We start from the raw sequence: 14,364 nt of genomic DNA on the forward strand, positions 1-14,364 counted from the left end.
TCATGCAGGAGATATTTTTACAGAACTTCACCTTCAGTGTGTCATGCTGTCACCAGAGCACAAAGAACCCCTGGAACTGGTAGTCCAAATCCTGGACACTGGCCATCTCTTCCTGTGAAAGGCAATGCACAGGATGTCTAAGGGAAAATCATTCACAGTTAACGCAGTTTAAGAAATCCTCCTTTTCTGTGTGGTCACTCTGAATTATTTTGCCTTTTTCTGAACACTATTTTTGCTAGCTATAGAACTCAGTGCTAATCCACAGTACAGTTCCCGGGCTTCCCCTTTATACATGATTAAATTGATTTATTTGTGATTGCTGCAGTTACTTGCTTTTAAGTCCCTAGTATATGGTGTACAAATTACCCACAGGGCTTGGAGGTTAAATACCACTTGTGTACTGCAGCACCTATTGTGCAATCCATTGTAGTGGCAGTGCAAACATGGCTTTTGTCCTACCCTGTTTGGCCTGACTTCTGTAGTCTAAACCTGCAGTGCTACCTGTCTAAATAACCCTGCTTGACAGGTAATCGCCTCCCATTTAAAACTTATCGCCCACAACGCAGGGTGCATGGTATTTAAAAGCTGGACAGGTAGAAAATTAATATCACCATGTCCGTATAGTGGCAATGCCCTAAAAGGTATTTTCACTTTGGCCGGCCTATCTACTCTATGTAGAAAATCAGATTACAGATTAAAATACTAATACTGCATCTGAGGAATGGGACCAGCTCATAAATAATTACACACTTAGGGCCTCATTTCGAGTTTGGCGGCAGCAGAGGACACCTGCCAAACTCTTTAGGACGGAAAACCGCCACTCCGGTTTTCTGCCCTCTGGCCCTATTATGAGTTTAAACATTGTTTCTGCCTGCTGGCCCAGCGGAAAACTCACCACAACATTGACGCCAGCTCGAAATCGGGCAGGGAAAAGCACGGCGGGCTGTCCATGGGGGCCCCTGCACTGCCCATGCCAATTGCATGAGCAGTGCAGGGGCCCCCATGGAGCCCCTGGCACCCCGTCTCCGCCAGTGGGACCGCCATGCAAAAGCCGGCTGAGAGGGGAATTATAATCCCCAGGGCAGCTCTGCTTGCCAGGCTGTCGACTGGCGGCAACCTGGCGGTGCCGACAGTCATAATGTGGAGGCCGGACCACTGCTTTGGCGGCGGACCAACCTCCACCGCTAGTCTGGCGGTCCTAGGACTGCCAGACTCGTAATGATCTAAACAAGGCAGATATGACTACTCTGAGCTCAATAGAATAAGCAGGGTGGGCATCCTGTTGACACCACAGTGTCAAATCCAGTCTGACAGGTCTGTTGAGACACATGCAACACAGGTGCACTTGAAAAAGGAAGCACGGGATGCTAAAACAGTTATTGTGTATCCCCTACCTCTTTGCTGAGGGACCATGCCTTGTCCTATCAGACTTCTATATCTGAATTTGTTGTGAGTAAAGTGCCTACTTCAAACTGGATTTTGGTGTTTAATGTGGGAGGGCAGTTGGTATTACTATAGTGTACTCCCCTACACACCCTCAACCCTCAGAGCCCAAGTTTAATGTGGCCTGATTTCACCGTCTTGAAAATGACCGAGCACATGACAAGTTAGGCCTGTTTGCAGTAAGGCAAACAGAAGCTATGAGAAAGTATATAGGGTTGCACCCAAGAACATTTACCACATTGTTAGAGAGTGCTCAGGAGACACCACTGCCTACTAGTTGGTGCCAGGCATACATGTGTCACCCAAATTCATCTGACCAGAACACTTTCTTTACCTGTAGAAGAACAGAAAAGGACTGGACGTGATATCTGTGAGCCAGGAGGAGCTGTGAAGGACAAGAGTGCTCCCTTTCGTACTGAGGACAATGAAAGGGTCAGTTGACTGAGCTACGGCATGGCTCCAGGGACACTGCAAGCTTCAAGAGGCCTTTTTCCCAATGTACCCAGCCAACCAGTAGAATGGAATTCGCTGTTGGCCCTGCCTGATAACCTGAGAATTTCTAAGTGCCTTCCCATGAGGTCCTTGGGCCTTTGGGAGTATACTCTTCCTGTTGTTTGTTTGTGCACTAGAGGAACACAAACATGTGCTCCACTCTAGTCTGCTCAATTGTACCATACCGCCTTCCTAGATTATTAATAGTGCTTTTAGGATCTATTTCTATTTAAGAATTTTAAAATTCATATCTTCGGTTCCTGTTATTGGAATTTGTTGTTTTAAAGTCAGTTTGTTCTTCTTCTTTTGTTTTCTAATTTGATTTAGATTTTTCATTGTTTGGTGTTTTTCTGTTTTAGTACTGCACAGCTACTTTACACTTTGCCCTGCTTTAAGCCTGTCTGCTCTAAGCCATAGCCACTGAGTGTTGAGCTTGAATTAATTGAGGGATTTAGGGCCATATGTATGAACACTATTTCCCATAGACACAGAATGGGTAAAACCCTTTTTGATACATCTGGCCATTAGAGTCTTCACCCAGTCAAGTGTTGTGATTATTCTTGAGGTGGGCTGTCGCCTACCCAAATAATAATCCAGTTTCTTACAGACTCTGTATGGTAGAGGTCAAGCTTCCCCAGAAGAACAATTAGGTAGGCATTACAACACATTAAGTTACATCACTATGATTGTAGTAAACACATTTATTACATAGATGCTGATTGTGTCGTCCTCATTTCAGTCAATTTCCTCTGTGTTATATTTTCTGAGAGGGACAGTTGATCCTTTTATGTTTTCTGTGATTCAATCTCTTATGCTTGGAAATGCCCCTGATTTCTTCATCCAGTTAACATTCATCTTTGTGCTCTGATTTAACTGACTGTAATGCAGCCCCCACTAGACAGTTCTCATGTTGTTCATAAAACAAAGTTGGCTACATGTGTTATTTCCTTCGGTTTATCACTTCAGTACTCATTCAAGCCTCAGAAGTCTTGAGTACATATTGGGCCTCATTACAACCCTCGCGGTCGGTCCGAACAGCCAAGGGTCTAGAAGTACTGATGTTTTAGGATGAGAAATTAGCGCCTTTCATTTGTTACTGCTTATTAGATCTTAAAATGTCCATTATTTGTTAGTTTACAAAATCTTTTAATTACCTCAGTCTGAATTTTACCTCCATACATCATTTGTGCTGTATTGCTCAAGTCATGTTTTAGAGCTGAACTGCAAGTGGTAAAAAGAATGAGGAATTTTCATAGTCAGTACCCCCAGAACCAATGATGATTTTGAATTGTTCTGAACTGCAATAAGTTGAGCTATTCCATATTTGACCGGGTCCTCCACTGTTCTAAAATTATTCAAATACTGCTCACATAATAAAAGGTCATGCTAGGTATTGCTTAGGCTTATTCAAGTCATTTACATGATCATTTTGGTGTTTTTTCATTGTGAATATTTATTAAGGTTACGACCGTGACACTGTGAAGAGCAACATCCGGCTGCTATTTGAAAATGCTGTTAGGAAACGTCTAATGGCTCACAGGAGAATTGGCTGCCTTTTGTCAGGTAAAGAACGTCTCACTAAATATGTAATTGTAATTGTGAAGCAATGATTGAATATTTCACATCACATATGTACAGTAGTAGTATATGCATGTTGTTTATTCTCATACAGCATCAAATGCCAAATGTCATACTATCCAGTATTCCATTTAGTCAATCATAATTTGATAACTCTTTTGAAAAAATAATAAACACGTCCTACATCATGTTCTCTGCCAAGGTGGGCCATTGTTACACTTGCAAACATTCTGCCATGGTGTAACAAACAGAAAATCAGGTTTTCTACAAAGGGAGTCACTGTTTATCTCTGTTGGCGTAAGTTATAGATATATATGTTTTTCAAAATAGTTCAGTTGGTATATAAACAGTTCATAGAGCTCATTAATATTTATATTTATATTTTTTTTAAAATGAAGTACCCTACGCCTATACAGTAAAAATGTGCTTGACCCAATTTCTAATCATCATAGCTTATTGAAAGGTACCGCCATGTTTAAGTAGATCATGTAAAGTTATTTGAACTATTAAGTTATCTTGAAATTCTGGTAGTAGTTGAGGAATTACCATAGGCATCGACTTGGATATTGTTATTACAATGTATATTAACACTACGCCTTGTTGGAACAAATGATAAAATAATATTTATGTTAGTGAATTCTCTTAAAATACTAATAGCATTTTAATTGTCATCTTTTAATTAGTATTCCACCTAGTTCCGCACATTCACAAGTATAAATATTGATTATTTTTTAACATGCTTAGGTTTTTATCATGTCCCTAATGATATTAATCATGCGTAATGGTACTGAGAAATTATCATTGTTGGACTTTTTTCCTTTTGCAGGGTCATCCCCAATTTTTTTGCCTCCTGCCTCCTATTTTTTCTGACCTTTTTTTGTTGGCTTTAAAACTCTGAGCACTTTACCACTCCTAACCAGTGCTAAAGTGCATATGCTCTCTGTGTAAATTGTATTGTTGATTGGATTTCCATGGTTGGAATATTTGATTTACTGGTAAGTCCCTAGTACAGTGCACTAGAGGTGCCCAGGGCCTGTAAATCAAATGCTACTAGGGTGCCTGCAGCACTGGTTGTGCCACCCTCTTGAGTAGCCCTGTAATCGTGTCTCAGACCTGCCACTGCAGTGTCTGTGTGTGCAGTGTTAAACTGCCAACTCAACTTGGCAAGTGTACCCACTTGGTAGGCCTAAACCTTCCCTTTTCTTACATTTAAGACACACCTAAGGTAGGCCCTAGGTAGCCCCATGTGCAGGGTTCACTGTATGTTTAAGGTAGGACATATACTAATGTGTTTTATATGTCCTGACAGTGAAATACTGTCAAATTAGTTTTTCACTGTTGCAAGGCCTATCTCTCTCATAGGTTAACATGGGGGCTACCTTTAAATATGATTAAAGCGTAGATTCCCTTTGGGAGCAGATATACATGTGGAGTTTGGGGTCTCTGAGCTCACAAAGTAAAAATACATCGTTTAGTAAAGTTGGTTTTGAGATTGTATGTTTGAAAATGCCACTTTTAGAAAGTGGGTATTTTCTTGCTTAGACCATTCTGTGCCTCTTTCTGTTTGTGGATACCCTGTCTGGGTCAGTTTGACAGCTGGGCTGTTTGCACCTCTATCTAGACAGTGACACAAAGGGAGCTGGGGTGTAGCCTGCATATCCTCACAAACAAGAGAGACTTTCCTTTGAAGCAGGCCTACTTTAAAGGCCAAAATGGGTATAAGAAGAGCACCCAAAACCACAGACTTTAGATCACTTCTGGAAATCAAGAGTAACCTCTGCCTGGTGAACAGCTAAAGAGCTGAGGAGAAGTGCTGCCCTGCCTGTGACTGTGATTTGTGGAGCTATCCTGCAGTTGCTGCTTCTGCCTGTGCAAGGGGACAAAGACTGGACTTTGTTGTGCATTCCTGCTTGTGAAGAAATCTCCAAGGGCCTGTCCTGAGCTTGCCTCCTGTTGTTGAAGTCTCAGGGCCATCAACGACTTTTCCTGCCAGCACCTGGACTCTCTGCTGAGACTCCTTCCCTGCCAAGTGGTGCCCTATCCAGTTCCTGGGGCCTTTACAGGTGAAGCTGGCACACCAAGATTGAAAAGCCACTTACAGACCGCAGTGCTGGGAAAATATCGACGCACCTTCCGAGATGCGGCTGAAAAACGATGCGCCACCCGCTTTGCGGCAGACATCAATGCTCCACCGACATCGCGGCTGGAAGATCGACTCACGCTGCTGGAGGAATGACGCGGCACACCTGCTGACGGAGGCTGATAACATCGCAACCCACATAGTGCGGTTTTGCTGATATGTGCGGCGTGAGAATTCAACGCATCGCTAACCTTTTTTGATGCACACTCACCGTTTGTGTTATTTTGACGCTACCCAGGTACTTTTCAATGCTAGCAGTGGTTTTACTGTTTACAAAAGGATTTAGGACTCTTTTGCTTTCAAAATTAATAACTTGACTTGAGTATGATGGATTCTTGTCATTTTGGTCTTGTTTCGTTTAGATACATATTTCCTATGTTTCTAAACCTGTGTTGTGTCATTTTGTAGTGTTTTCACTGAGTTACTGTATGTGTTGGTACAAATACTTTACACCTAAACTCTGAAGTTAAGCCTGCCTGCTCGTGCCAAGCTACCAAGGGGTGAGCGGGGGTTAGCTGAGAGTGATTCTCCTTTACCCTGACTAGACTGAGGGTCCTTGCTTGGACAGGGGGTAACCTGACTGCCAACCAAAGACCCCATTTCTAACAATCATATATTACTATTTTGTCTAACTAAATAGGTTAAAATGTTTAAATTAACACATTAAAAAGAAATTACATAATTTCATCCTGTATCATCATTTTTACAACGATCTCAGGTTTTAACTGGATATTAGAATTCACTTAGCCTCAATATCTAATCATGAAGCCATCATAAAAAATAATTAAATTTATCATTAGTTTTGTCATCATATTCAGTAGTTCTAAAGTGACAAACCCATCTTGCTTCACTTCTCCTTAGGGCTAGCTTCCTATCTCCAACTCTTAGTTCATTTGATATGTGTTCTTCTCAATAATTCAGAAATCCCAAAATAGATTTTTCTAGTTAGTTTGATGTAAAATCACAGTTTTATGAAAGGTCAGAGCTGATTATTCATTTACTTCTTTATTGCCTGTAAGAGCAGCAGGAAGTGAAGAACAAATAGAAAAAGGGAAAGAACAAAACCACAAGTTAGGGAAACACTATGAGACACAATAAGAAACCAACACTAGTCCCCCAATAACTTCTAAACTGTTTTTTAATAACTTGCCTTTCTTGAGGTAGACCCGTGCAACAGAAAAACAAGCACTGGCAAAGCCAACAGGTCTGGATTTTATTAAATCAAGTGTTTGGTATTAGCTGGGCAAGTCTGTGTGTGTGTGTGTGTTAAGATATGAGTGAAAGCCACTGAAGACACCGTTTTTAGAGTGGGAGAATGTGGGTGATTGTAGATGGGTGAATTGGTGAGTAACTGGGCGCCTGTATGGATGAATGGATTAGTGAACGGTTGTATGAGCAACAAAAGTGGGTGTGGAGAATAAATTCCAGCCAGCAACATTGCCAAAACCATTGGTGCACTCACTCTTGATTTTTACACTTTCAACTAACCATACAATTATGGGTTCATCCAGCCGACTGTCCATGTATTCACTCTCCCATTGATACCTCAAAGAACTCACCCACCCCCATAATCATTGAGTCATCATTCCATCCATGCACCCAGTCACTCACTGGTTCAGCCATCCATGCACTCACTTAATGCCCGTTATATTATCAATCCCTTTGGCTCATTTTGACATCCACTCAGTCAACAGTCTGCAACCACACAAACAAAGGTGCCAATGAAAAAGTACTTTCATTAACAAAAAAACAAAAAAACAGGCCTTTTGACTTTACTAATGCTCGATTATTCCCACCATAATCCGTCTTTAGGCTGCACCTAAACAAGAATGGAAAATCCACAGTATACTGCATCATCTCTCTCAAAGTGATTCATTAAGGATAGTGAACTGTACATAGGGATATGGAAATGTACTATGTGCAAGAAAACTTTAACCTAGCTAGAGATAACAGAAGGTCTTCCCCCAAGATGGGGGAAGTTTGCAGATTGAGCACAGAGAGCATTCAGGTCAAATTGTATCCCCTTCTTTGGAGGCTAGCCCCTCATTTTCTAGCTCATAAAAGTGAGTCCCCTTTTATAATCTGCCAGGTAAGAGGTAGAGCACTGTCTGAGGCTACACATGTCTATAAAGAAAGATGACCACTGTCTCCTCTAGTCATGAAGATGTCCTGTTAATTTATTTATTGCTTCTGATAGATAGCTCATGTTTAGCTGCTTAAGTTCCAATGTAGGGGAAATGCCAAAGGCATTCTAGTTGAAGGATTTTGTGCTGGCTAATATTCTGTGTAGTATGGTAGCGTTGCCGTCCTTCAAAAGAACAACATATTTGGACACGGCGGATCTACTCACAAGGTTTGAAGTACTCTCCTCTTTTTGAAACCTGAGTTGAATATTAGGCACAAATGCTGGCAGAATACCTGAATTCCAAATTCAACAGCGCCACTGCCAAAAATGTTAAAGCCAGTTTTATACGACTCTCATCTCCATACCAGTTTATAAGAGTCTTGTCTTGGCCGTTTGTAGCTTCTGCAAATCTAAGCATACTTAAACATTTATGAGTACATTGCATATGATACTGATTTAATGATTATAATAACATTAGATAAAACAACTCACCTCTCCATTACAAAACCAACGCTTTAGCCATCGCCTCCCCTCAGTCCACATCTTCCACTAACACCCTTCACTAACAAAGATCTGAACTATGTCTAGTGCAGCCACAGAGTTACAGTCAGTCCCTGCTTGAAATTTGTTACTGCAAGGAGCAAGTACTTGAGGTTCATCGTTTATCTGATGGTTACATGACATAGGTCAATGACAATTAAAGTAAAATTAAGAGTGTTGTGTAGGACATGAAAAGATACCTAAAGAATTTTTGGAACTGATCAGTGGATAGTAGGCTTGTGCATACTCTTTCCCCTAATTTTTTGATTCTTCATTAGTGAGATTCTTTTGAGCCACAACAAATTCGACTTCTTTCAACTGACTTAATTTCATTCATGGTCTGCGATAATTTGTTGATAACGTTTTGGATTCTGTCAGTGTGACAGGCTGTCATTTGCTTTCCTCTTCAACATACTTCAAAACAGTACTCAGAAAACAAATACCATTGATGTGGGCATCTGATGTACAAGAATGCTTATTTGACTTTTAAAACGTTGCTTATTATGGTCCCCCCTACTAATACCCCATAGCTAAAGCTTTCCTGCTAATCATCCCCGTTTGATCTCAGTAAACATCATTATGTGGTGTTGCTGTATCAACCGGAGAAGGACTGCTGTTTTTCCAGACATTTGAAGAAATCAATAAAAGTAGATAGCCCATACCAGTCTAATTTGGGCTGTAAGATATACAGATGGCCCACCCAAGGGTAGATTTAGCCCATGAGTCATTATTATTATATGTTCGAGAACCTGCCCCTCTCACGTCCATGGTGCAGGCATATGGCTGAGGAGTGGTGCCAGGATTAGTACAGTGGGACAGAACGAGCACAATGTTCCCGCATCCCAGATGCCTTTTTAATTAGAAGAGCTTGCTGCTTTTAGACAATGGGAAGGCACAAGTGTCAACAAATTTCTTACTGCCCATGTATGTTTTTATGTTGAAGATTTCACCCATTCAGGCAGTCGGTAGGGTGGTAGCCGTGGATCACTACATTGAAAGCAGAGGCACTTATTTCCTAGTAGTTTTAATTAATTAATACTGAGTAGTGACTTGAAAAGGCTCATATAGTTGAACACTAGTGATAAGGAGCACATAGACACCTTTCTGCTGAGGATTCTTCATAAAGGCAAGTCCCAGCCCCTTGAAACCACTGTCCACTAAGGCTAAATCACAATTACAGTGCCGCAGATAACAATACATACACTTCCTAAGATTTGACATGCCCTTTGGTGGTCTGTTCCTGGGTGGTGTATATCATCTTGTGAGGCTCTAGGCAGAAATAGCAGGTGAGTGTGAAAATGAATAGTTGTGCTATTTTTTGAGCCTGACGAATTAATACGGTTACCTCATGCTGCTATTTCATATATACATTTTTTGTAATTCTTTTATACTTTTTAAATGCTTTGTGTTGCTCTTTAGAAATATTGATCAGAAAACGTTAATTTGATGAGAACAGTCTAGAATATTAGTTTCATCTCTCCTCTTTTTGACAGGTGGCTTGGATTCAAGTTTAGTGTCAGCACTTCTCATGAAACTGTCAAAAGAAAGTGGCATTAAATACCCACTACAAACCTTTTCAGTTGGAATGGAAGATAGCCCTGACATATTAGCTGCTCGAAAGGTAAGCGATTCCTTGGTACTCTGACTAGGATAGGGTCTTCTTTTTGAGAATTTACAATCTGTTATTGATGCAACCAATGATCTCTCTAATTAAATTTCTCTTTATGTGGCACTACAAAGCTTGTCAGTGCACTTTTCCTAATCTTTGTGTGGAATCAAGAATAGGAGTGAGTCACAGTGCGAAGGTGAGAACAGCGGGCCTATCAAGATTTTATTTTTAAACTTCATGCAACACAATATTTACTTTGTCGTGTGTTGCTTCTAATAACCTGGCCCCACCGTAAATGGCTATACCTTTGATGCTTAGCCCATTTGAAGTGCACTTCTGCAGGCATCTGAAATGTCTGTATATGTAAATGAGTTCTTGTCACTAAGACAGATGGAGAACACACACAAAAAGCAAAACATGGGCTAGTGAAATAGTGAATTTCTATAAAGCAACAGAATAGGAATTCTTATTTATGATGGTATTGGGTATACAATCCCATATATAGTACTATATATAGCACTGCCCACCTCTCCCATAATTCAAAACCTCCCCCACAGCAGCCTATGCTGGATACTTCTACATTGTCACCTGCCACCCATTTCTCATCAGTACATTTTGAAACTGGTTGAGAGACAGTGACTTAAAGGAAGAGTGAAGAAAGAGTAAAGAAAGTTTAAAGAGAGAGTAAAATAGTTCAAGGACTAAAATAACCCACTGCAAATCCCAGGGTTGACACATGCCTGTGTTTGCTCTGCTTTTCATCTTTCCAAAGTTGACCTAAAATTCCCATTGCATTTCGGAACTTTAATTCCAGTTTTTGGAGGGCTTCAAAATTGCATACTGTGCATGAGGAACTAATTAAAGAACCGTGTGAGCCTTTTTTAAATACTGTTTTCATCATAACTCTGGAAGTAGCTGCAATGCTTTGATGATTTGTAAGATAACCATATATGGATACAAAAGATGCAAGATTCTCAGATATAACCTTTCTGTGATCCAAACAAGGCAAGATTTCTCCTTTGGAACTAGTAATCGAGAACCACATAAACATTAATCAGGAAGTTTATTTTGGGAGTTAAGGCCAAACGAGGGTTGGATACAGACACCAAATTTGTCCCAGTTGGAAGTTTTAACTTCTGACTTAGGGTCCATTTTGAATTTGGTGGTTGGACTGTTCTCTGCCAGGGCGACGGAGTAAATTACTCTGTCGCTCTGACGCAGGTCCTGATAACCACATTTTGAAATGTCCTTCGGCCAGTGGTCATTTGAAGCATTGACAGGATGTCTGTCAAGGCAGTTCCTGCCAATGTATTATAACTTTGCTGTACGGCTCTGTCACACATGATGGAGCCATATGGCAAAATGTCTAAATTACAATTTTTTTAAAAAAATCAAAATCAAAATTGATGTGACAAGTTTGTCCTGGTCTCCAAATCAGTTTGTTCAAACAAAAGTCTTGAAAAAGATCCCAGCTTTTAGGCCTATGGGGAGGAGAGGAGACTACTCTGACACTTATCTGAGGGCCACAGCATCTTAGGGACACCCCTTAGGGGTCAGGACCTCTCCAGTAAAAGCCACCAGCAGAGTCCAGGGCAGGTGCTATTGGAACTAGTTAGCTGGTCTCTTCAGGAAAGTGGACTTCTTGCAGTTTTTTTGTCCCTGTAGCTTGACAGAAGGTGAGTCAACTGACCTTTGAAGTCCACATCTTGGTCCTGGGTTCAAGTGGGAGCACATCAAGGGTTTACCTCACAGGTCAGAGCTGCAGGCATAGTCCTTCTTCTACCTTCCACAGGTCCAGTAGTATTCTGAAGGGGACATTGGGAGTACCATATTTACGCCCAGTGCCATCTGGTGATTGGGGGAAACTCCTGGCCAATCTCTAACCAATGTGGTAAAAGTTCCCAGTGGTGGCCCTACCCACTTTTGCAGCACCTCCTGTGTATTGTACAGTAAACTACTCCACAGTGCCTCTCTCTACCTAAAACCAACATTGCAGAACCTTTTCTGCCCTGTTCAGAGTTCTCCTTGTCCACCCAGAGGTGAGGCTAGTTTGGTTGTGCATTTGGGCTCTCCAAACCATTTCTGGGGGCAGCTCCTCTTCCACAAGGAGTGGTGCCTGGCTGGCTAGCAGGACAATAGAGGGGGGTGGGCCCATATGCGAACTACATCTGCCAGCGAAAGGCTAGACATTCTTTAAAGTTAACTAACTTCCTGGGCACATCCTAGATGGCCTTTCTGTCAGGGGAAGGTCAGCCCATCTCACTTTGTCTCAGCTCTAAGAGCCACTTCACAACTAATGAAACAGCCATGATAATGAATACAGACTGAAAGGTGCATTTGGGTCAGGCAGAAAAATGACAACTTTATAAAAGTACCACCTTCAAAATAGTGATATAAAATCTGACTTGGCCATTATGATGGATTTCAAATTCCTAATGAAATGAATCCTTGAATCATTTTTCTAGCTACTCCCCAAAACTGAATTTAAGCATTATAAGGTGTTACATTATAACCCAGTGCTTTCCTACGGTAGGGCCAGCCTTGCCACAATGAAAAATGACTTTTGTGTTTTTTCACTGCCAGGACATTTGAAACGCTAAATATACATGTCCTACTTTTTAAATACCATGCACCCTGTCCTATGGGCATTTAGGCCGTACCTTAGGGGTGACTTATAAGTATCAATGGGAAGGTTTAGCCTGGCAAAAGATTTACTTTTCTAGGTCAAATCAACAGTTTTAAAATTGCATACCCAGGCTACAGGAGCAGGCCTGGAGACATGTTTACATTGTCACTGGCGGTGGCACAATATATGCTGCAGTCCACTAATGACATTTAAGTTACAGGCCCTAGGCACACTTGGCACCATATATTAGGGACCTACAGTTAAGTTAAATTAGTCAATCACGTAAATGCCAATTCAGCATGTTTTTAGGAGGTCAGAGCATGTGTACTGGGCACTAGACAGCAGTGCCCCACTGTGCAGAGTCCAAAAACCAGGAAATAATTATAGCAAAAAGTGAGGGTAACCCAGCAAAATAGGGGCATTTTCTTACAGTTAGCCCTAACCAGTACATGATACTGCCTGTTCCTTCTTGCTACAAAGATAGTGGTTTCAGGCCAAGTTGCACAGTTCTTGGTCAGCTAGTAAAACTCACTTTTAAATCAATATATGAAAAACTTACAAAATGACCTTTTAACCAAACACCTCTTGAAACCCACCTCGCTGCTTTCATTCTAACACTTTGTTTCACACTTGTTTCTTTTTATATGTGAAAATAGAGGAAACTAGAGGAAACGTGTCAGACTGCTGACAGCGAAGTCACCATGAATGAGTGAGGTTGCATTCTTCAGATGTTTGTGAGCGCCATAAAAATGTAACCTTTACAAACACACAGGTGTGCTGGCTAGAGGGAACTGTACATACAACCCATAAGTTTGTAAATAGCGCAGTTGACATGTTTTGAGTAGCAACTGTTAATTTTGAATTTCACTTGCTGGTCCAGTTTCCACCATGTTGTCCATTTAGAGTAGGGCTGGGCAGAATTTTGATTATGCCTGAGTAATTTTGGTAATTCTGCGTTACTTTTTGATGCAGAATTACCAATAATCATATGATTACTCCTCACCTAATTAAGAGTAATTTAGGGGAAATATCCTACCATGAGAGCACATTTAGCAAGTGTGAGCAGTCACTCTCACTCGCTATTCGTGTTCCGCTGTATTTAGATCTGTTTCTTGGCACAAAACGAATTCTTGTGTCCATTTTGGATGCAAGGGTGCATTTTGAGCTATGAAAATAGTGGTAAATGACAGTAGTAAGTTTGGTGAAAATTGTACCCCAAGAGCAAGTGTAGCCAGTGCCATTGGTTGCTCTCACTCGCTATTCATGTTCAGTTGCATGAACCAATATTTCTTGGGGCATCATGCATCTTCGTTCAGTTTGCGTGCAAGGGGGCATTTTTGTGCTGAGAAATAGTGCTAAATGCAGAATTACTCTTCTCGCGCAATTCAATTGCAATCTTTTCGAATTCTTAGATAATACTGCGTGATTACACTCCACCATATTGTGTGAGTCACGTCCACCCCAATTTAGAGTTGGGTAGTAATTGCAAATTCTTTGATTTCTGGAGAAAGTGCTATCCTTGATGGAAAATCCTGTGGCGCTCTATCCTCCAGCCCACTACAGAAGATTTACCGGCAGATACTCCAGCTGCATTGTGCACTTCCTTCAGAAATGAAAGGGTTTTTATTTACAACTCCTGCCTGAATTAGGCCCATAATCATTTCCTATTTCTATTATATGTAATATTCTAAATAACTGCTTTTGACTGTACCAGGCAATTTGCTTATGAAACATGTATCGAGAAATGTCCGTCAAAAGGCAAACTAAAGGAGAAAGTAAACAAAACACTGCGCGAGCCACCTCAAATTTAA

General features: G+C 41.1%; 1 protein-coding gene across 1 annotated transcript in view; it reads left to right on the forward strand.

The window, feature by feature from the left end:
* ASNS (asparagine synthetase (glutamine-hydrolyzing)) overlaps positions 1 to 14,364 on the forward strand; it is a 161,570-nt gene that overhangs the window by 49,142 nt on the left and 98,064 nt on the right. The window contains exons 5-6 of the mRNA XM_069211730.1: positions 3,397 to 3,498; positions 9,812 to 9,939. Coding sequence (XP_069067831.1) covers positions 3,397 to 3,498; positions 9,812 to 9,939 — 230 coding nt within the window. The remainder of the gene's footprint in view (positions 1 to 3,396; positions 3,499 to 9,811; positions 9,940 to 14,364) is intronic.

This window comes from Pleurodeles waltl, chromosome 10, assembly GCF_031143425.1.
Source record: "Pleurodeles waltl isolate 20211129_DDA chromosome 10, aPleWal1.hap1.20221129, whole genome shotgun sequence".
Lineage (NCBI taxonomy): Eukaryota > Metazoa > Chordata > Amphibia > Caudata > Salamandridae > Pleurodeles > Pleurodeles waltl.